The 23,522-nt window shown below is 42.1% G+C and overlaps 1 protein-coding gene and 1 long non-coding RNA gene across 2 annotated transcripts in view; one reads left to right on the forward strand and one right to left on the reverse strand.

Annotated features, from left to right (window-relative positions):
• Positions 1-242: 242 nt before the first annotated feature.
• Positions 243-7,012, reverse strand: LOC132346329 (uncharacterized). The gene is made up of 2 exons (XR_009496120.1): positions 6,720-7,012; positions 243-444 (listed from the first exon to the last, which is right to left on the reverse strand). It is a non-coding gene; the product is annotated as an uncharacterized lncRNA (long non-coding RNA).
• Positions 7,013-7,116: 104 nt separating this feature from the next.
• The window catches only part of HACD3 (3-hydroxyacyl-CoA dehydratase 3), a 29,927-nt gene continuing 13,521 nt past the window's right edge, over positions 7,117-23,522 (forward strand). The window contains 6 exon segments of the mRNA NM_001103316.1: positions 7,117-7,314; positions 13,452-13,494; positions 15,572-15,645; positions 16,566-16,730; positions 18,354-18,405; positions 21,373-21,483. Of these exon segments, the coding sequence (NP_001096786.1) occupies positions 7,228-7,314; positions 13,452-13,494; positions 15,572-15,645; positions 16,566-16,730; positions 18,354-18,405; positions 21,373-21,483 (532 nt within the window). The 5' untranslated portion in view covers positions 7,117-7,227.

Consider the following 23,522-nt stretch of genomic DNA (forward strand, 5'->3'; position numbering starts at 1 on the left):
ATGATCTTCAGGCAGTGGTACTTTTGCTCAGGTATTCATGGGTCAGAGCCCGAATTTCTGGAGTCAGGCAGTCTTGGGTTCCCATCCTGGATCCTTTCCTTACTAACAGATTAATATCAGGCCTCTCTTTTTATTTCTCTCATCTGTAAACATTCTCCTCCCTCTTATACTTGGAAATTTTAAAATAAAGTATAAAAGAGATAGAGAAAGCTTCTGACATAGACATTAGAAGGGGGCAGAAAGAGTGCCTGGACAATTTTTATTTAGTCTGCATATTGCTCCAAATATTTTCTGTCTTGAATACTCAACTGAGGTTAAAAGAGAAGAATCTGTCTTTGTTTTCTAACCCCAAAGTCACAACTCCCAGAAAACAATGGTTGCCTCATGCTGCTGCTGCTGCTGCTGCTGCTAAGTCGCTTCAGTCGTATCCGACTCTGTGTCCCTCTATTGGGAAGGATCAAGGGTTAAAAAGGAAGAAAAGAAAAATACAAGTTACTCCCTAGTATCTTACCACTATATAAAGTTATAATCAAAATTTTTGTATCTTTTATCATAAATATTTTCAATACTGCTAGTGTCTTATTATTTTGCACAGCTGTATAGTTTTTCTACTGAATTCTCATACCACAATTCATTTGGTCATTCTTAAGTCCCAGTGTTTTTCTATGTAACATTGTAAACATCTTCATATATACATCTTTCTTCCTTGAAATTATTGTCTTAGAATAAAATCTCCAAAGGGGAATTACAAAGCCAACCAGCATAAACATCTCCATTTTTCTTGCTACTTCTTGCAAAATTGCTTTTCAAAATGATGCCACGAATTCACACTGCCCTTAGCTACACTCAGCATGAGTGTGGCAATTTCACTGAAACTTTTCTAGCACTGGGCATTATCATCAACATGCACATTTTAAGCATTTACTTTTTAAAACATTGTACTAGATGCTGTAGGATACCAAGAGGAGACAATCTGTGCTGCAGGGAGGCTTACAACCTAGTTCAGGGGTTCCCCAACCTCTGGACCATGGACTGGTACCTCCTGTCAAATCAGCAGCATCAGATTAGAAATAAAGGGCACAATAAATGTAATGCAATCGAATCATCCCCAAACCATCTGCCCTGTCTGTGGAAAAACTGTCTTCCATGAAATCCATCCCTGGTACCAAAAAGGCTGGGGACTTCTGATCTAGTTGAGGAAACAGATCATAAGCAGGTAATAGCAGCTGACTACATCATATCCCATGGGTTAGAGTTTGTTTTTCCACTTCCTCTATATTTTGCACCTTTTTGGAGACAGTACAAACCAAGCTGCCATAACAAAAAGGAGCCTTTTCAGTTAATTTTCATATTTAGTTTTTTGAATAAAAGCATATATAGTAGAAATATCCTCCTATGCTGGTCTTTCAGTCACTGTTTCCCTCCCCACAAGAAACTGAGGTTATTAGATTCTTGCATTTACTTTTTATGTAATATTTTAACGAGTGTGTATTAGTCACTAAGTCAGGCACGACTCTTTTTTGCGACCCCATGGACTGTAGCCCACCAGGCTCCCCCATCCATGAGATTTCTCAGGCAAGGATACTGGGGCCAGTTGCCATTTTCTTCTCCAGGGTATCTTCCTGATCCAGGGATTGGTCTCGTGTCTCTTGCATTGCAGGCAGATTCTTTACCACTGGGTCACCTGGGAAGCCCATTTTATGATATTGACTTGGCCAAAAATTCTTTTGTAACAGCTTACAGAAAAGCCCAAACAAACTTTTTGGCCAACACAATACATAAATTTATTGTCGTTCAGTCGCAAGTTGGGTCCGACTCTGCAACCCCCATAGACTGCAGCACGCCAGGCCTCCCTGTCTCTCACCATCTCTTGGAGTTTGCCCAAGTTTGCCCATAAACAAATGCCTATATGTAAATGTAGTATTCTTCTCTCCACTCCACTATTTTTTCCATAAATGGTAGCACACCAACTGTCTTCCTGGCAACCGTATGGGCAGCCCAGAAAGCCAAGACTTATCAGGTAGGTCAAATTGAACAGGGTGGAAAGGCCACTCCCCACACTCAAGGAAAGGGGCATCTCTGCACAGTCATCCGAACTGGGGATTGACAGGTTGAGGGGATGGTTTTTACAGCAATGATTGGCTGCAATGCTCACCACCCTCTTGGCATTGTTAAGAGGTTACAGGGATATGAACTGGTTGGGCACAGATTCCCCAGTAGATGCCTGGGCTGATCTCTCAGTCTCTCTCCACTCTCAACTTTGTGCCATCTAGATAGAGTAACTTGATTTCAGTTAAGGATATCTGGTTGGGTGATCCTGGGTGAGACACAGCACAGCCAAATTCAATAGTTCATTTTCCAAAGTTTCTTATAGATATAAAAAACTTCTGTAAAATGCTGGACAAGGAGAATGTGGATGATGACTTGCCAAAGGCAGGAGTACAGATTTATGTACTGAGCCTGTGCTTCAGCCCCAGGAGAAGGAAAAGGCAACCCACTCCAGTATTCTGCCTTGGGAATCCCATGGACAGAGGACCCTGGCAGGCTACAGTCCATGGAGTCACAAGAGTCGGACATGACTTACGCCACCACCACCATGTGCTTCAGCCACAGAAACACTCAGCAAATGCTTCTGGTGGCCAGAGGAGGGAGGGGTGACCCTGGGCCAAAGAGGGCTGGGGAGGCTTACCTGGAAAGTCGAATACAAAAACAGTGCTCGTTTGCATTTTCATTTGACTGGTATCATAAAACCCTCAGCCCTTCCTAATTCAGCTTGGCAGGGCTACTTCTGCTCTGCCTTTTTACCCCCTCTGCTATCTTTTATAATTTACCTGGATGCTACTCTTTCCCTTCCCCATTTCTATTTTTTTTTTTTACTGTATTTCCCATGGAGAGAGAGGCCCACAATAGTGGTCCTCACAGGAAACTTTAGGAATAGCTGAGAAGAATATTGGCAGGCACTGACGCTAACTCTCTCATTCGATGGATATGGAAGCTCAGGCCCAGAGAAGTCATCCAATGGGTTAGTGGTGGTGGAACCAATCTGGATAAGTCCCCTTCCACTGGACTTTTCTTATGGAGCATCTGAGGCAGAATGTCAACATTCAGTCTCCTTGCTTACCAAGAGCCCTGAATTCAATTCACCTTGGACAGAGGTCAGTTGATAAACCTCAGGGTTCAGATATGCTGGACTAAAATTACTTTTATTATACAGCCTCCAGGATGACCAGGGCTTTCCTGATAGCTCAGCTGGTAAAGAACCCACCTGCAAAGCAGGAGACTTTGGTTTGATTCCTGGGTTGGGAAGATCCACTGAAGAAGGGAATGGTTACTCACTCCAGTACTCTGACCTGGAGAATTCCATGGACTGTATAATCCATGGGTTCGAAAAGAGTCAGACACGACTGAGTGACTTTTACTATCACTATCAGAATGACTAAAATTTAAAAGACTGAAAATACCAAGGAAATAGAGCAACTAGAAAAAGCAAGAGAGTTCCAGAACAACATCTATTTCTGCTTTATTGACTATGCCAAAGCCTTTGACTCTGTGGATCACAACAAACTGTAGAAAATTCTTCAGGAGATGGGATTACCAGACCACCTTACCTGCCTCCTGAGAAATCTGTATGCAGGTCAAAAAGCAACAGTTAGAACTGGACATGGAACAACAGACTGGTTCTAAATTGGGAAAGGAGTATGTCAAGGCTGTATATTGTCACCCTGCCTATTTAACTTACATGCAGAGTTCATCATGCGAAATGCTGGGCTGGAGGAAGCACAAGCTGGAATCAAGATTGCCGGGAGAAATATCAATAACCTCAGATATGCAGATGACACCACCCTTATGGCAGAAAGTGAAGAAGAACTAAAGAGCCTCTTGTCGAAAGTGAAAGAGGAGAGTGAAAAAGCTGGCTTAAAACTCAACATTCAAAAAATTAATAACATGGCATCCAGTCCCATCACTTCATGGCAAATAGATGGGGAAACAATGGAAACAGTGAGAGACTTTATTTTCTTGGGCTGCACAATCACTGCAGATGGTGGTGACTGCAGCCATGAAATTAAGACACTTGCTCCTTGGAAGAAAATCTATGACCAACATAGACAGCATATTAAAAAGCAGAGACATTACTTTGCCGACAAAGGCCCATCTAGTCAAAGCTATGGTTTTTCCAGTAGTCATGAATGGATGTGACAGTTGGCCTGTAAAGAAAGCTGAGTGCCAAAAAATTAATGCTTTTGAACTGTGGTGTTGGAGAAGACTCTTGAGAGTTCCTTGGACTGCAACAGATCAAACCAGTCAATCCTAAAAGAAATCAGTCCTGAGTATTCATTGGAAGGACTGATGCTGATGCTGAAGCTCCAATACTTTGGCCACCTCATGCGAAGAGGTGACTCATTGGAAAAGACCCTAACACAGGGAAAGACTGAAGGAAGGAAGAGAAGAGGACAACAGAAGATGAGATAGTTGGATGGCATCACCGACTTGATGGACATGAGTTTGAGCAAGCTCCAGGAGTTGGTGGTGGACAGGGAAGCCTGGTGTGATGAGGTCCATGGGGTCACAAAGAGTTGGACATGACTGAGCGAATGAACTGACTGACTGAGAGCAACTAGAACTTTCAAACTTTGCTTGTGCAAGTGTAAATTGATCAAAACTCTTTGCAAAACTGCCTAATAGTATCTACAAAAGCTCAACATACATAGTCTATGACCTAGCAATTCCATTCCCAGGTATTTACCCAAGAGAACTGAGTAGTATATCCACAAAAAACAAGTACATAAATATTCATGGCTAAAAATGGAAAACAATGCAATGTCCATCATCAGAAGAACGGGCAATTTGTGAAAACTTTATACAGTTAAATGCTATACAAAAACCAAAAAAGTATGAACTGTTGATTCATACAACACAGATAAATCTCAAATACATTATGTTGAATGAAAGAAACCAGACACAAAGTGTACATTTGTCGATCCTATTTACACGAGATTCAAGAACAGACAAAAACTACGCTACGGTGATCCAAGTCATGATAGTAATTATTGGGGTGTAGGGAAGGGTAGGCAAATGTTTATTGACATGAAAGACCATGTAGTATGTTAGAAATGTTCCAGACCTTGATCTGGATAGTAATTAATTATACAGGTATAAACATGCAAAAATTCAGCTGAAGTCGAATATTTAAAATTTGCCTGGTTCCTATACCTCAGTTTTTAAAATGTGCCCTATATTGTGTCTACACTGTAGTAAAAGCAATGCAATAAAAGTACTTTCATAATTAAAAAAATATTTTATTTTTAAAATTCAAGGCTATCAAAGGTTGCTGTTTTCATTATGTCATAACAGGAAGATTATATCACCTCCAATTGGTTTGCCTCCTACTAATTCCTCCTCACTGACTGTTTTTTTTTTTTTGCCCAGTGCATATATGATTTTGCTAATCTCCTGCAACAAACTTCCTTGACTCCTCCGTGTCTGTAGGATAAAGTACAAACAGCTATTAAAACAGACTTCCCTGATGCAATACCTGGGTCTTTCGAGACCCAGGGCAACTTCTCTTCTCCATGCCCTTCACCCCCAGTATGTGTGCGTGTGCTCAGTCCCCCAGTCACCTTTGACTCTGCAACCCCACGGACTGCAGCCCACCAGGCTCTGTCCACAGGATTTTCCAGGCAAGAATGATGGGATCTGTTACCATTTCTCCCTCCAGGGGATCTTCTCCACCCAGGGATGCAACCCAAGTCTCCTGCATCTCCTGCACTAGCAGGCGAACTCTACCACTGAGCCACCTGGGAAGCCCCCACCGCCCAATATGCAGAACCTTCCATCTCTCTTCAACTTTGGACTCCCGCCCTGTGGGTCTACTGCCCTACCTCCGCTTCTTCCTCTATCAAATTCCTCCTCACATTTCACAGCCCAGCTCTCAAGGATTTACTCTCAAATGTCTGCTACTGGTTTCTACAACCCTCAGCTCCTACCTTCCTGCCTTTTTTAGAGCTCAGCATATTTCTCATATTGAAACCCTCTATATTTTATATGACCTACTCCCTGAGCTAAATGTTTTCTGAGAACTGGCATCATTTCATCTTTGGATCCCTGTGCTCAGGACTTTGCTAAATAAATGGGTACTAACAGATTGAATTATAAAAGTTCAATTTTGTCCCAGATTTCTGGTTTTCGTTGTCATGTTGCTTCCTATCGAATTCTTCTCTCCAAGCCGACTTGGGGCTGAAAGTGGATACAGACGCGATAGTTTAAATTAGATATAAATTGGTATTCTCTCTAGTTTGGGTTTCCGATTTAGAGATACAGTCTCCTGCGCTGTCCCATAGAATAGCCATTAATTTGTGACGTTAATTAATAGCCATTAATTTAAATTAATTAGAAGTAAAGGAAATAAAAAATTCAGTTTATCAGTCTCTTTAGCCACATTTCGAGTAGTCAAAAAGCCCCATGTGGGCAGTGGCTACCGTTATGGACAGCGCAGAATGGAATATTTCCATAATCTACGTGTAAAGTTCTATGGGATAGCGTTGGAAATCTTTGGCCTTTAAGGCTACTCTCCTCTCTTAGAACACTCTTCCGATCTCTTCTTCGCTTTCCCACTGCTTCCCTTATAACCATCATCATACTTATTATGTCTATAATTCCTTGCGGCTTTTTTTTTTTTTTAATAGACTGAGGGTTTCAAGACGTCAGGTACTGTGACTTACTCCTGAAGCTTCGGTGTTTTATCTTTGCAGCTCAGGCACATAGCAGACGCTCAACAAATGTTGAATTAATGAGTGACAAATGGGAGGAACCTTCCAGATACACCAATCCCAAGTCCTTTCTCTATGCTAATCGGTTCTTCATGAGTCTCCAGCGTTTTTCAGTTTTTACTCTTATTTTTTAACCGTCCTCCAGCAGGTAAGAGGAACGACAACACACCAGCCAACTCCCGAGGCGTTCGCAGCGAGCGGCGGCGCCACTCGCTCCTGTGGCCCACCCCATCCCGCCTCCCCGCCCCCCCGCCCCCACCCGGCTAGCGGCAAGGCGGGAGCCGGCGCCGCGGCCCCTCGCTCACTACTGCGCAGGCGCGGCCCGCGAGCGTGGGTCGTCTGGAGGCTGCGGACTGCCGGCACTTCGGAGCTCGGGGGTTTGCGGCCTTCGTCTGACCAGTTCCAGCCGCGCACTACCTGAGACAGCGAGGCGCAGCGAGCCGCTCTGGGCAGTGTGGTTATGGAGAATCAGGTGCTGACGCCTCACGTCTATTGGGCTCAGCGGCACCACGAGCTGTATCTGCGCGTGGAGCTGAGTGATGTGCAGGTAAAGGCCGGGCGGCGGGACGTGCGCCGGGTCTCGGCTCTGGGGACCCGCTGGGACCCCCGTCCCCTTTTTCCGGAGAGCCAGCAGCGCGTCAACGGGATCCAGGACACGGTGCGCTCTGGGCTGCCAGGCCAGAGCACGGGCTGCCCCTCATCAAGGCAGACCCCGGGCGCGACCCCCTGAAGGCTCAGGTTCCTTGGGTGCTGCGTGAGCCCCGCGCAACAGAGGCTGCCCCAGCAGTCTCTTTGTTCGCAGTTTGCGGCCTGGTGGAGCCCGAGCCTGGCCCTGGAGGCCTGGCTGTCTGGATTCGGGTTTGCCGAGGCCCCTCGAGGCGTGGGATGAGCTCTTTGGGTCGGAGATACAGTGTGACAGTGGCTTGCCGGGCCGTGGCTGGACGTCCAGCGCTGGTCTTAGAGGTCCCGCGGTCCCCTCGGGCCTTCAAGAGGCCCGCCGCTGCCTCGGGCGGGGGGAGGGGGGCACACCCACCTCCTAGCCATTCAGTGATGGAAATCATTCTTGTTCATTTTAAAATCCAGAAGACCCCGAAGGAGTGATTTCCCCCCTCTTCTGAAGACTGTGGGCTCACGTTTGCTGAGTTGCATGCAGAACTTCAAAATTATCTTAACTCACATTGAGCATTTATGCTTGATCTCATTGACTTGCATGTGAACAAGCTGAGGCTTCTTAATTGGTGGCCATCTCAGGACCTATGTACCCCCCTGTCTCTGTGAAAACCATCCAGGATTCCCATCGTTGAGGAGCTGAAGTTTGTAGTCTGGAATGTTCTTTCTATAGTCATTCTTACTGCCTACTCTCCTTGACATCTATGGCACTTTATAACCTCCTTCACTCCGGCTTAACTCTCTCTGCCTCTGAGTCAGGCGTTTATATTCAGTCTGTCAGCCCATCTGGCATATTGTCTTGCAAGGTATAGGTGATCTTTGATTGTAGACTTGAGTTTGTTGAATTCAGTCTTTGCTTCTGGAATATAAACCTGTTTTCCTATTGAAAGATAGTACTGGCCAGAATGCTTTAGGCTGTGACACTGCACGCTGTGTCGTTTAATATGTTAAACCCGGCTGAATTGTACTTTTACCTCAGAGGATGAATAAATGTTTTGTACAGTGTTCCTCTACTCTGCTTCAGGGTGTTTTAATAAAAAAGGAAAAAAGCAAAATCTTTGTAGATGGGCATCAAAGTCTCTTTCTAGAGAGAATTCTAACAGTAATCAATAAGAAAAGTATGGACCTTGTGTCGTGGCAATGTCTCTTAGATATTGTTAAACATTTTGTAGACCAGTTAAACTCAGAGACCCTCTCTAGTTGTAATAAGGATGTGATATCCTGGCGTACTTCTGAAACACAAACAGAAAAGCTGTTTTTAGGGGAGGTAGGGTGGTGGTGGTGGGGGAAAAAAATGTAAATTTGTTGGGCAAATGAAAGCATCACACTTAAATTTTTCCTGAAAGTTATAAACCTTTTAGTTAAGAAACATGAACATATGTGTTAATTGTATTTGGTGTATTTTCAAATATGAACGTATGCGTTTGGAATATCTTATAGTTAAAGAAATGTAAAGGTGGAGGAAAAAAATGGGATTTTCTTTTGGAAAGAGAAATCCTTTTTTATTTTTAGGGAAAAAAATAAATATTTTGTCCCCAGTTGAGTGTTTTTTTTACCTAGATTTCTTGTCTGTAATTCTGAGGCATCCATTGGTGCTACCATTAGTTTTAAAGTAACATGTCAGTATCATTCATAAAAGAAATCCCCTACCATGTGTGAAATACTACAGATTTACAAAGATGAGTCAGACAGACTCAGCTTTCCAAGGGTATTCTATCTAGGAGGAAGGATATTATATACAAACAAAAAATTCTGTGCATGAGTATGTTTATTTATAGATTTGGGGTTGAGTATTAAACCAGGTCCCTGGTGTTAAAGGAATTTGTTACCTCTCTTTTATTAATTACCTGGTGGCGTTTATTAATTCTTTTATTGCTTCGCTGGTGGCTCAGACAGTAAAGCGTCTGTCTGCAATGCAGGAAATCCGGGTTCGATCCCTGGGTTGGGAAGATCCCCTGGAGAAGGAAATGGCAGCCCACTCCAGTACTCTTGCCTGGAAAATCCCCATGGGTGAAGGAGCCTGGTAGGCTACGGTCCATGGGGTTGCAAAGAGTCGGACCTGAGTGACTTCACTTTCACTTTACAGAAATAAGATGAAGTATTCTTGTCAGACTGAAACTGGGAGAACTTTCTGGAAAGAGGACGGCATAGACTTTCAGATCATCTGATTTGTTGTAGGAGTCAATGCCCTATAACCAGAGACTGCCAGGAACACACCTCTAGTTAAACAAGTTGTGTTTATTGCTCATAACAGCAAGGGAGAGCATACCCTGTGGGGCTAGCTCATTAGAACGTTAGAGCTGATTATAGAATTTGGACTTTGGAGACTGGGGGATAGACTAAGGAAGCAAGGATTCACTTTAGATTAGATGCTGTGAGAAAACAGGACCAATGCTATGGTTGAGCATCTGAATAAATCATATATAGGGAAGAGAGATTAGAACAAGAATAAAACTAATTGGTAGAGGAGTGGCAGTCACATATTTTGGCGTAGGGGCAGGGTAACATGTTTTGTGAGTGGCAGTGTGGCCATGTTTTTGTCTGTGCTTGCACAGAATTATGAAATGGCTTTATCTCATTTTATCAAGGTATTCTGTTCTTGTGTAATAGCAGAGTAACGTGTCCTAGCTGTGAATGCCAGGCCAGCTTTTGAATGTCAGGGGCTGCTCCTTTTTAAAAACTTCCCAATTAATTGCTCCACGCATGGCCTGTGGAACTGGTGATTCTGGCTTGGGATGAAGCGTTCCGTTTATTTGCTTAATGAAGACCATTTGTGGAGTACCTGCATTAAGCTGGGTTCTGGGTTTTCGGACAGTTCTCTATCGCCCCCTGCTTTCTGTAGCTTATGTGTAAGTGAGTTTCAGTATTGCCAGTTTGAGGGCATCAGACATGCTCCCTTCCCGAGATACAGAGAGCTGTCAGGGTTTCATATCTCTCCTCCGTCTTTGGAGCTGTAGAGCTAGAGCCTGATGAGAAACCACCACTGAGGTGAGAAGAAAAAGGCTTCGTCAGCAGCTGTTTTCTGTGTTTGAGGTGAGCAGTAGCAAAGACACCAGTGAAAGTCCATTGGGGCTAAGGCATGGTTGCTTTCAGAATAAAGTTGGTTTACAGGATAAGCATGAAGGACAGATTTGTGCCAACAACCATAGTTGTTAAAGCATTTGTTCATTTTTCGAGGTTTTTGTTCATTTCAGTTGTATGAGGGCTGTGCGTTTAGCTTTGTTTGGGAGCTGTTGGAAAGATGCTGTTCTTGACCTTACCTGATAGAGTCTGGTGGAAAGAGTTGGTTCCTTACTCTTCCACTTAATATCTGGTGTCCGTGGATTATTAACTTAACCTTTATGAGCCTCAGTCTCTTCATACAAATAAATGTGAATAACACCTAATTCACGGGATTGTTTTGAGGCTTGCCTTGGATAATAGATTTGAAAGTGCTTTGTGAATTCTGGTGTGCTACTCAGGTGTAAAACATTATTATTGTGATACTAAACCTTAGATGAGAAACACAAAGAGCAATAGAACAGAATAGACTTACCCATGTGTGAAAACTTATTGAACCGCAGTGGTGGCTTTACAAATTAATGGAGGAAAGGGTGAACTATTCAGGAGATTGTGTTGGGACAATTGGTAATCCAAGTGGCAAAAAGATAAAATAAGATCTTGTCTTATGCCATACACAAAAGTCAATGCCTCCATTTCTGAGTCCTTCAGAAAAGACTCAGCTGGGTGTTGTGGCTTGGGATCTCTCATGTGGTTGTTCGGATGTCATTTGTGGTTGACAGGTTGAAGAGTCTGAAGTAGACTCTTCAAGGATGTGCCGCTCACCTTATTGGCAAGTTATCCATGAGTTAATCCTTCACAGAGGATACGTGGGGCTACTTGAGTGTTCTCATGCCCCGGTGTCTGAGTTTTCCCAGAGCGAGCTCAGAAGGAAGCTGCAGTGCCCTTTATGACCTAGCGTGAGAAGTCACATGGTTCATTTCCACTGTGTTCTATCGGTTACACAGATTCCTGATGTCATTTGGAAGGCGATTACACAAGAGTATAAATATCAGGGGCAGAAGATCATGGGGGGGCATCTTGCAGGTGGCAACCACGGCACTTATACTTGCATTTCCAGAAAAGAGAAAGAGAGAACATTCTCCAGTTCATTTGGTGATGCAGTTATAAGAAAGGGAAATTATAGGCCAATCTCATTTATAGACATAGATGTTAATTTTTTTTTTATCACTTCCGTGTCTCTTCCTTCCCAGTTTTGAGCTTGTTTCTGGCATTTTTTTTTTTTAATTGAAATATCTTCCTTAATTACCAACACCTTTGGAGAAGCTGAATCTGACGTGCCCATGTACTGCTGGGTAGGAGTTGATGGTGGTTCAGTTGCTAAGTTGTGTCCGACTCTTGCGACCCCATGGACTGTAGCCCACCAGGTTCCTCTGTCGATGGGGTTCTCCAAGCAAGAATACTGGAGTAGGTTGCCACTTCTTTCTCCAGGGGATCTTCCTGACCCAAGGATTGAACCCTGGTCTCCTGCTCTGCAGGCAGTTTCTTTACTGACTGAGCTACCAGGGAAAGAGTTAGCATCTAAAATCTGACTCAGAATGCTTAATAAACTGCAGGCCTTGGGCTGTGTCTAGAGCTTAAACCTTGGCTGCTCACATCTTGTGTCTGAGGAGAATAAACTGAGCCCCCCGCAGACTCCTTTTTCCTTCCAGGTGAATTAGGATATGGGGAACACAGAGTAAGCAAAGAAGTGACCTAAATAGGAAATGTACCACTGAGACATCCCAGAACGCAGGCTTTCATGATGATACTCACACTAAAACCCTGCTTCCCTTATAGAGGAACCATGCCCCTGAACGTATAACTTTTTTTGGTGAAGTTCCTTAATTCCCTCTCCCTGGCACAGAGATCATCTGGCTTATTAGCCCCTGTGGGTGAGCTTCTCAGCCTCAAGTCTATACTCTCACTGGGGAGGTTCTTGGCTTAAAAGCTCCCTCACCCAGCCTTCATGCTCCCCCTTTTCCTAACACTTGGCTATGAGTGAAGCATTTAGGCTCCCATTGTTAGAATAAACATACCCTTCACCTTCTCTCTGTCTTGTTTGTTTTCTTTGATGCAAGATGGAAAACAGAGCAGAGCCTACAGAAGAAGAGTAAATGAACTAGTTATGGCACTGGAAATACGCTGCTGCTTGCTTGTTAATTTTGATCTGGGAGTTAGGATGCAAACTGTTTCTCATCCCCTGAAAAAAAAAAAAAGAGTTAAGTTGCTAAAAGGCACATAGCAACTTCTGGGAATAAATGAACAATTTAGAGAATTTCCATCTCTTCTAGTCTTGGTTTGGATAGAGGTTAAGAGAGCGTGGAGCCTAAGACTCAGGGACTGCACGTTTTCATTTTCATCCAACTGCCTGTAATCTACAGCCCTTCACTTAACATACAGGAATTAATTTGTTTTTCATGATGCGGTATGGGTGTCCCTCCTGGTAAGGCTGTCCCTAACCGTTCTGTTCTTGTTGTACTCACTCTCTTCTTAAACTCCCGTAACACTTAACTGTTTTTTTCTACTCTTTTGGTCTTGAGCATATGTTACTTGATACTATATTGTTTCTTCTCACAGGATATGACTCATCTGTCCTACCAGATTCCCTGCCTCCACAGCTCAGGGACTGAGTCTTAGAGATCCGTGTATTCCCCCATGGCACCTCACACGGCACCATCTACCACTGACCATGAGCAGAATGGACTGATTCAGTATATGATTGCTCTTCACGGCAGAGCAGTTTAGGGTCCTTCTTGCGGGAGCCTGCAATCTGCCATGTGTACAGATAGATACAGAGAAACCCTCCACAGAGATGGGAGTAAATGACCAAATATATTCTCTGGAGGAAGCACAGGGCAGGAAGGTCGAGTCCCCAGGGTGGAACAATGTAGGGAGGGAAGTAAGCCACTGGTTTTAATTTGATTTTTCTCTTCATTAAAATGTCCTTCTTGCTTTCTTGGTCTTTTTCCACAGAATCCTGCCATCAGCATCACTGAAAATGTGCTACATTTCAAAGGTCAGTATCTGGGCAAAAGGTTCCTAGGCCTCTACACAGTTAAAGAGACATTGTGATGGTTGCTTTTTATCTTTATCTGTTTATTTTACTCACTCTCTATTGATGTTTACCTTTCTCATACTCGTGGGGTAAATTATATTATTTTGAGGTATGATCAGAGAGCTCAGTAATTTAACATCCCACTTTCCGCTGGGAAAGGCAGGAGATATAGCAAAATGGTATCCTAGGTTAGAAATCAGGAGATTTAGCTTAAAATTCTGCTACTACTTTGGACAACTTATTGATTTCTGTGGGCCTATAGGGTGTTGGGTTATAATCTGTGTTTCTTAAACTTGAAGATCCAAGGACACCTGAACGTATATCTACAGGATCCTCTAGGGCCACAGACCCTAGGTTGAAAAGCATGTTAAGAGTTAAGTATGGTCACTGTAAGTGATATTTGACTCCATTACACTTGTGAACGCAGTGGCAAACAGCCGCTGAACTCGTACAAGTATTACTTGATTATAAGGTAGCTATCTAGATGACTCAAAATATGCTTCTTTTTAAAAATATTAGAACAAAACCCAACAATAGAAATTTTCTTAACAAGACTTTGTGGCTCCCTGATGTTATACTTACAGACCAATTTAATAAGCACTGTACTTTAGATGATATCTGAAGCCTTTCCAGCTCTGAGAGTCTTTAATTCTGTGAATTCACCTCCATCTCCTTCTTAGTTCATCAGCAGATTTTCTGCTGAGCCTGAGAGGGTAGGTCGGGATTCACTGATACCCAGTGGAGTGGGATTCTCCCTGCTGTCTTTCTATTCTGGTTCCTTGGAATGTCATTAGTAAGTGACTGGGGTTATGGGAGATTGAAGAGTTTCTGCCTTATATGAGACTCCATCTACCTTAATATACTTATGTGAAAGCACAGCCTGGCTTTTGAATCTACTTTGCCAAGTGAGAGCCATGGTGGTAATGGCTCAGACTTTGGAGGGAGCTCAGCATTTGGAAGGAAATTAAAATGATAAACGTGTATGTTGCCATGTGGAGCTTTCTAGACTGTCCTACCCTAAGGAATTTGTGGTCTTAGAGAATAGCTACCTATAACACATAATAGGCAAGTCCTTCCACACATGGTCAGATGAGGAAAGATAATCCCAAGAGTTAGAGGGCAGGGACATCCTGTAGTCACTGGCTTTTAGGCATGGCAACTGCTGCCTTTGGGGGAAAATGCCATGTCAGGGCACAGGAATGGCATGATGGTCAACCTGAGGTCTTTCTTCCTAGTTCCATTTGTCCTCTTGGGAATGAGGTGAAAAAATGTTATTTCTCTTTTTTATTCCATTTGGCATGTGCTAAAGGAGCAGTCACCTGCTCCATTGTCTACCCCTGGTTGTGTGTGCAAGTTGCTCCAGTCGTGTCCAACTCTTTGTGACTCCATGGACTCTGGCTCCCTAGGCTCCTCTGTCCATGGGACTTCCCAGGCAAGAATACTGGAGTGGGTTACCACGCCCTCCTCCAGGGATCTTCCTGACCCAGAGATCAAACCCATGTCTTATGTTTCCTGCACTGGCCGGCAGGTTCTTTATCACTGGTGTCACCTGGAAAGTCTCCCATCTCTGGTTGGAAGATGTTAAATTTAGAATTTTCTTTGAGACGGTACATTAGAGGGTCCATGTACCCTGCAGCTTTGCTTAACTGCAGTCAAGAGAATACGCCTACTTGACTTTTCTCTGCTGTGGATTCAGAGCCAAAGTAAATGTGAACGTTAAATTTATATAGAGTTTATATAATGTTATCTTTGGCTTTGCTTTCCGTATTCTTTTTGCTTATCTGTTATTTATACCAGCCATCATTGAGGCCTCATTAGAAGATTAAATATTCTGGAACTGATCACCAAAAAGTCATAAGGAGATAAACTTTTGTCGAGGATTTAGCTTTCATCTAGCTGTTGAGTAGCTCTGCTCACAAGCCCCCACTCACTTGGCAGGACCCATTAATATTTTCATACTTCTGAAAGAACTGCACCAAGCTAACATTTGAATGGCATTGTTCTGCTCAAATTCACAGCAACCCACATTTCTTTATAGCTCAGGGGCATGGTGCCAAAGGAGACAATGTTTATGAATTTCACCTGGAGTTCTTAGACCTTGTGAAGCCAGAGGTATGTTCTTTCCTTCCTTCCCTTTCTATTTTAAGAAATAAATACTTATAGTTTTGTGAAATGGGGGGCAAGCCTTATGGGGAAGAAGAAGATAAACCTAAGCAGAATATACTTTTGTTTGGAACAGAGCCCAGGTGTTAGCCACAGAGTAAGAGGAAAATTGGAGAACCTGAGTTGAATCTGGGCTTTGTCATTATTAGTGGTGTGAAGAAGTCTCCTCACTTCTTTGCATTTCAGTTTTCTCATATGTTACATGGAGGATTGGGTTAAGTGGATCTCTAAGGTTCTTTCCAGCTGTGAGTTTCTTAATAGTCAGCAGTGGTTTAAGGGTTTCTTAATAGTCAGCAGTCTGGGACTTCATTTGGAGGAAAAGAGAGAGGCCATACAAAGAAATAATGAGCTGGAGCACCCCTAAGAATTTGAGTTTAGTTGAGAAGGCTCTGTAGTGAAAGACTGCTTTTAAAAAAGCTGTAACTGATACAGTACAGTTCTGGCCTTGATGCAGGCCTTTCTAAATGCTGGAAACCACTGACCATTTGAATTGAATCATCTTCATGGGAAGATTTGGAAGGCAGTAGTGCCCTTGAGAAGGCGGTTGGATGTAGAGCCTGGCATGATGTAGATCCAGTAGGGAGTTCATGCTAATTTCTAATTAGTAGGGAGTTCATGCTAATTACCAAGATAATCAAGACTATCTGCCTTTCTTGTCTGGCTTTCCTCCTGTGTCCCCAGTGGGGCAGCGGGTGGGGAGGGAACCGGAGCAAGATATTGCTGTTCTTGGCGTTCTTCCTTGTGCCAGCCCTTGGTCTAGATGTTCTCTTTGCCCCAGGACTTTTAGGAACTGAGAAGGAACAGCAGTAAGTACCATGCAGCTTCTTTGATGGGAAAGGGCATTCTCATGTTCTTGCTTTCTCTCCTAGCCGGTTTACAAGCTGACCCAGAGGCAGGTAAACATCACCGTGCAGAAGAAGGAGAGTCAATGGTGGGAGAGACTCACCAAGCAGGAGAAGCGCCCACTGTTCTTGGCCCCTGACTTTGATCGTTGGCTGGACGAGTCTGATGCTGAAATGGAGCTCAGAGCCAAGGTCAGTAAGGATCTGGGATCTAGACAGAAGTCATGAGGAACCCAAGTTATTTGGGCCACCTCAGATATCTATCAGGATCTGATAGAATAAGGACAAAAATATAAATTCACTGAATGACCTGGAGACGTGGTTTTATAGAAGTATTGGGCATGTATTTTGTAGACTGTTCCTCAGTTGGGTTTTGTTTGATGTTTTTCTCATGATTAGCTTAGGGTGATGGGTTTTGGGTAGGAAGGCCACAGAGGTAAAGTGCCATTCTTATCATGTCATATCAAGCTTTTAATACTCTCAACATGACCTATAGCTCTTGATGTTAATCTAGCTCACCTGGATGTGGTTAATCTTTGGTAGGTTTCTCCACTGTATGGTTTCTCTACTATAATGTTACTCTTCTCCTTTCTTTACTGTTTTCTTTGGAAGGAAGTCACTATGCACAGTTCACACTTAACAAGCCAGAAGTTATGCTTCCCATTCTTAGGGTGGAGTATCTGTATACTTTATTTGGAATTCTGCATGGGAGATTTTTCTTTTCTCCTTTATTTATTGTCATTTATTTATATCAGTATGGATATTGTCATTTATTTATATCAGAACAGATTTGGTTTATAGTTGGGCTGTAATTCAATACTGGGTAATATATCTTGTTGCTCATATTGTTCTATCTTTGGCCACTGGAAGCTCTTGCGGTTGGCTCTTGTGTCCCTTTGACACAGCTCCATCATCATGGGCCTTTTTTTTTTTAAAGTGCATCCTTAATTTCTGGCACTGTAAGCTGCTCCAGGTTTATCTTGTATATTCCCAGGCCTGTTGTTTTTATTGCAGGATGATAGTGGAAACCAGGATCTGGGTGATCTGCGTGCTAAGTGTGCTCATTGCTACTGAGATATTACTTTTAGGTTCTCTCAGCTGACAGCACAAGGAAATATATGTGTGTATACCAGCCCATGTATATACATGTACCTCTAAGTATTTCCATATATATCCATCTATATCTATATTATCCTAATATAAGTTCACACTAATGTTGGAGATTTGATTTTAGCTTATAGAAAATTATCGAAGTCTTAAAAAATGAAATAGCAATCTATTTCCTGTCTTAAATTTCTGTTTTGTTTCTACAACCATGACAGATTTTCTAGATGTCTTTTCCAGCTCTAAGATCTTAAGGCTGCCCACTTTGTAGTTTGGAAGCCAGCTGATTGGTTTAATTCTGTGAGCCCTGGATGGGTCATTCTGTAGTGCCAGTGCTACCCAGTAAGGAGTCAGGCTCCTTAGTACCGTGAGTTCAGACATTTTTCCCAAGGAAGTGAGAACACAATTGGAGGAGGAGGTGGCTTTGAAGGACTCAGATCATTTATCTCTCATGTGGGCTTCTGCAAGCATCTGGGAATTTTAACTTGTGTTTTTTTTGTTTTTTCAATTTATTTTTTTACTGAAGTATAATTAAAATACAATGTTAAATACATTATTGTTGTACAGCAGAGTGCCTAATTTATACACATATATACACATCCTTTTTCATATTCTTTTCCCTTATGGTTTATCACAGGATATTGAATATAGTTCCCTGTACCATACAGTAGTCTAACTTGTGTTCTTGGAAAACTTCTGTCCAAATTCTAGGAAGAAGAACAATTAAATAAACTCAGACTCGAAAGCCAAGGCTCCCCTGAAAGTAAGTTGCCCCTACTGCTATGGTGGTTACCAGTTAACTTGTGACAGAGATGGGAGTGTGGATGAGTGTGAAGCAGCAGGAGGGCTTGTATTGGGTGGATGAGTTTCTGAGAAATCCTTAATGCCCAATGCTTAAGCTGTGCAAACCCGCATCTAAAGTGTTACTTACTTTTAATGTTTCCCTGCTGTTGGGGGCCTGACATCATCTGAGTACACCAAGGTTGGTGTAGCAGAATGGAAGAACCTCAGCCTCCTGGACTGGCCTAGTAGGGTGCTAGGTGGCAGCAAGTCCTTCAGAGACCTGGAAAGTACTGCATAGGTCCATGACTACAGTTCTTCCAGTCTGGTGGTGTTTTCCTAACCGAGATCATAAGGGCTGTTGATGTCAGCCTTAAAGATGGAAAGTATTCTGTACAGTCCTGCTGTTCATTAACCTTTTAAAAATTCAGTTCTACTTCTATGTCTGTCCAAGTGTGTCTGTCTCTAAGTGTGTTACCTTCTGGGTATCATAGATTAAATTCAGCAGCTCTTAAATTCATGCTTTATGGAAAGCATTGTCCTAGGCCTTTGAGCTTTGGAGCCAGTGATCCGTCAGAGCACTGTGCTTGAAGAGCTTATCCATTCTAGTTGGAGGACCATGCAGGTCTATACAAAACTAATGCTGAAAAGCAGAATGAATAAGTGTTCCTCATGTGTCCAAAATCAAAAACTTTTCAAGTTTTAGTGGCACTTATTTGGCATGCCATAAGTAGGGAAACAGAGAAGGCAATGGCACCCCACTCCAGTACTCTTGCCTGGAAAATCCCATAGATGGAGGAGCCTGGTAGGCTGCAGTCCATGGGGTCGTGAAGAGTCGGACACGACTGAGCGACTTCACTTTCACTTTTTACTTTCATGCATTGGAGAAGGAAATGGCAACCCACTCCAGTGTTCTTGCCTGGAGAATCCCAGGGACGGGGGAGCCTGGTGGGCTGCCATCTGTGGGGTCGCACAGAGTCGGACACAACTGAAGTGACTTAGCAGCAGCAGCAGCAGCAAGTAGGGAAAGAGCTTCCCTGATATAGACAAACTGCCTGCAATGCAGGAGACGCTGGTTTGATTCCTAGGTTGGGAAGATCCTCTGGAGAAGGGTTAGGCTACCCTTTCCAGTATCTTGGGCTTCCCTTATGGCTCAGTTGGTAAAGAATCCACCTGCAATGCGGCAGACCTGGGTTCGACCCTTGGGTTGGGAAGATCCCCTGGAGAAGGGAAAGGCTACCCACTCCAGTATTCTGGCCTAAAGAATTCCATGGACTGTATAGTCCATGGGGTTGCAAAGAGTCAGGCACGACTGAAGGGGAAATTTTAGAGCAGTTGTTTTCAAGCTATGTACCATGGTACCCCAGGGATTCCCAGAGATGCTTTGGAGAGGTAGGCCAAGCAGGCAGGTCCACTTCAATTAGAGCAGCTTGGCTTTTGTGTTTTATGTATTAGCGTCCCGAATAACGCTTCTTATGGAAGTGTTTATGGAAGTCCATAACATTTCTTATGGAAAAGACAATTTGTTGCTTTAAAAAATTTTTGAATAACCACTAATTTAGAGGAATTTTCTGCTTTAGAAAAGCCGAAGGGAGAGGACTAGTGGAGATGAAGGATAATGACATAAAAAGGCCACCTTTGGTGTCCAGAGGGATAAACTTCTGAAATATGTAAAAATTCTTATGTATGGATTACTTTATGATCTTAGAAAAAGCTTTAGCAGTTTTATCTAAATTCATAAAATCTCCTAATAAAGTTCTTTAAATGGGGAAATGTAATACATTTTTGTAGTTTTGAAGAAAAAAATTTTAATTTGTTAAATGTTGCTACAAGTATGACTTTTTTCACCCCTTGAGATAAGGCTGTTTTTGATTGGACATACCAAGTATGATTATTTGAGCATCAACCAAGTTTCTATGCTGGATATCTCTATAGAAACACTGATATGTGGCTATAAAAATATGTAGGTAGGAATAAATGTGTAGCAGCAAAACCTGAACTCCAAAGCTCTTCTTAAGAATTATCCTTTCCTGTGCCCTACTCCTTTGACTCAACCATGACTCTGTCTAAGCTCCTTACTCTTCCCTTAATTCTATTATTGGCTATGTCTTCGAAAACCCTTAGGCTGCAAAGTTAATGACCTTTATTCTCCTTCCTTCTTCTTGGTTTGCAGTTTTCCGCCTTTGGTTATATCCTCATTCTTCCATCTTCCAAAGCCCTGATTAGATAACCATCTCATCCATGCAGACTTGGCCTGATACATGCTTCTCCAGCCTAAAGTCATTTTCTCACCTAGAAATTCTCACAGGATATTACCTGTCACTCTCAATCTTGAAATATGGATCGTAGATTGTAAACTCTCTGAGGGGAGCATCATGTCTTAACCATCTTTGAAGCTCAGTGATGCCACTCACAGTATCTTGCATGTTGTAGGTGTTCACTTAATGTTTGGTTGAATGGATACATGGTCAAATATTAGATGTTTTTAATTCAGTTTCTGTTTCTTTGAGGTAGTTTGACCTATATGCCCTAAAAAAATTCTAAAAAAGAACAAACTGTATATTATATTAAGATGACAGGAGCAAGGACTGAATATAGCTTTATTTCCTTTCCTTATAATGCCTCCTTAGCTAGTCAGTTATTCTTTGCCAGATGTAACTTTTCCTTTTCCTTCTTGGATTTGTTAAGTCTGTGTACTTAACCCTTCAAGACTGTGAGGGAAAAGACCACCGAAGATATGCCTTGGACTACAGTGTTCCTTATAATTTTGCTTATCTGTTTTCTATGGGACCAAGAGCCTGGTTGGTGCAGGCCTGGGCCAGGTATTTGTTGAGAAGCTTAGGGCACCCATGTACGAAAGAGGGATGCAGTCATCCAGGTAAACCCCACATACCTGTCTCCTGCTGTGACTACTATTTTTAACATCTTTCTGCCTTTCTTTGCTTTTCAGCTCTTACAAGCTTGAAGAAAGGATACCTGTTCATGTATAATCTAGTGCAGTTCTTGGGATTCTCCTGGATATTTGTGAACATGACCGTGAGATTCTTTATCTTGGGAAAAGGCAAGTACACAGTTTCAAAGCTTGCTTTCTTTTTTGAGTGGTTTGGCCCACTGTTCAGAAGTGACACTTTCTGCCTTTCAGCCTGCCACACCAACCCCTTCCACCCCCACCATGTTTATGTAGCGCTTCAGGCCTCTCACTGGATGCTCGCAGCTCTCACTTCCCATGACCTTGTGAAACAGGCTGCCTGGATGTTCTGTTCATTTAATAGGTGAGGAAACAGATTTGGAGATGGTCAAAGAAATGGTCCACATCCACCCAGCTAGCCAGAGGTACATCTTGGACTAAAATCCCTTTCTTATTCACTGCTTGATAATTCGTTTATAACTAACTAAATTGATGAGATACTCCCAGTGTCAAAGTTACACAAAGTCCTAAAGGGATCCCACTCCTTTGGAGCCTAAATAGACTAAATGGACTGTTGTGAAACTGAATGAAAAGACTATCATAAAGGTATTAGTTCTTGCTAAGTTAATTTATATGTTTAGCAGAATTCTGGCCAAAGTAATGACAATAGAACATTTTTGAGAATGTGATCTAAAGTATTCTGAAATTTTATTGTGAACCATAAATAGTAAAATTTGAGGGAAAAAACAGTAATGGGAGAGGATTTTCTCTATCTGCTATGAAAAAATATTATTAAAATAGTATAGTATTAGTATAAGGATAGACTAATTAATAGAGCAGATTAAGTAGCTCAAAAGTAGCTTACATTATATATTATTATTATTACAATATTACATTATGTAATAGATAATATATATCCAAATTATGTATATGGTAAAAAGGAATTTTGAATCAATGGAAAGGAAAATATTATCCAGTCATTTTTTCTATTAGATGGGAAATCTATCTAATAATGTTCCCAAGGAAAATTGGCTTGATTTGTGAGGCAGATAATCTCTTTCACTCTTCTTACACTGTATATAAAGGAAAAAAAAAATCCCCCCCAAAAGACTTAGGAGTCATATATCAAAAAGTTAAGTCATAATAGAAGATATAAATAAATGTTTATGAAAATCACATGTGGAGGGTTAGGATTTTCTAACTTTAAAAATAATAGAAGAAATCATAAAGAAAAAGGTCAATGTATTTGACCACATAAAATGCCTAAATTTCTATATATCTAAAAATATCCATGCAAAACAACATGAAAGATGAAAAGCATATTGAGATGAGCAAAATGGGGATGGAGGGTTGGTGAAAAATTGTAACAAATATTGGCAACTTTTTTTTTACATATAAACAACTTGTAAAATTGATTTTAAAATGTGAAAACTCTACCCAGTAGATAAAGATCACATACAGGCAGTTCATAAGAGGAAATAAAACTAATTTAACATACAACAAAATGTTTAACTCAGTAATGGTGAAGGAAATGAAAGATACTATTTTTTATATATCAGTTTTGCAAAGTTCTGAAAGAGCCTAATTGAAAACAACATGTGCTAAAATAAACACAACAGTGGCTACTGGGGAGGGTGCATAAGTACAGCTCTTTGGGAAAATCATTTTGTAAGATACTTAAGAACCTCAATGACCCAGATAACCACGATGGTGTGATCACTCATCTAGATCCAGACATCCTGGAGTGCACAGTCAAATGGGCCTTAAGAAGCATCACTACAAACAAAGCTAGTGGAGGTGATGGAATTCCAGCTGAGCTATTTCAAATCCGTAAAAGATGATACTGTTAAAATGCTTCACTCAGTATGCCACCAAATTTGGAAAACTCAACAGTGGTCACAGGACTGGAAAAGGTCAGTTTTTCATTCCAGTCCCAAAAAAAGGCAATGCCAAAGAATGCTCAAACTACCGCACAATTGCACTTATCTCACACGCTAGCAAAGTAATGCTCAAAATTCTCCAAGCCAGGCTTCAACGTGAACCGAGAACTTCCAGATGTTCAAGCTGGTTTTAGAAAAATCTGAGGAACCAGAGATCAAATTGCCAACATCTGTTGGCTCATAGAAAAAGCAAGAGAGTTCTGGAAAAGCATCTACTTCTGTTTCATTGACTTTGCCAAAACCTTTGACTGT

This window comes from Bos taurus, chromosome 10 (assembly GCF_002263795.3).
Source record: "Bos taurus isolate L1 Dominette 01449 registration number 42190680 breed Hereford chromosome 10, ARS-UCD2.0, whole genome shotgun sequence".
NCBI classification, from domain to species: domain Eukaryota; kingdom Metazoa; phylum Chordata; class Mammalia; order Artiodactyla; family Bovidae; genus Bos; species Bos taurus.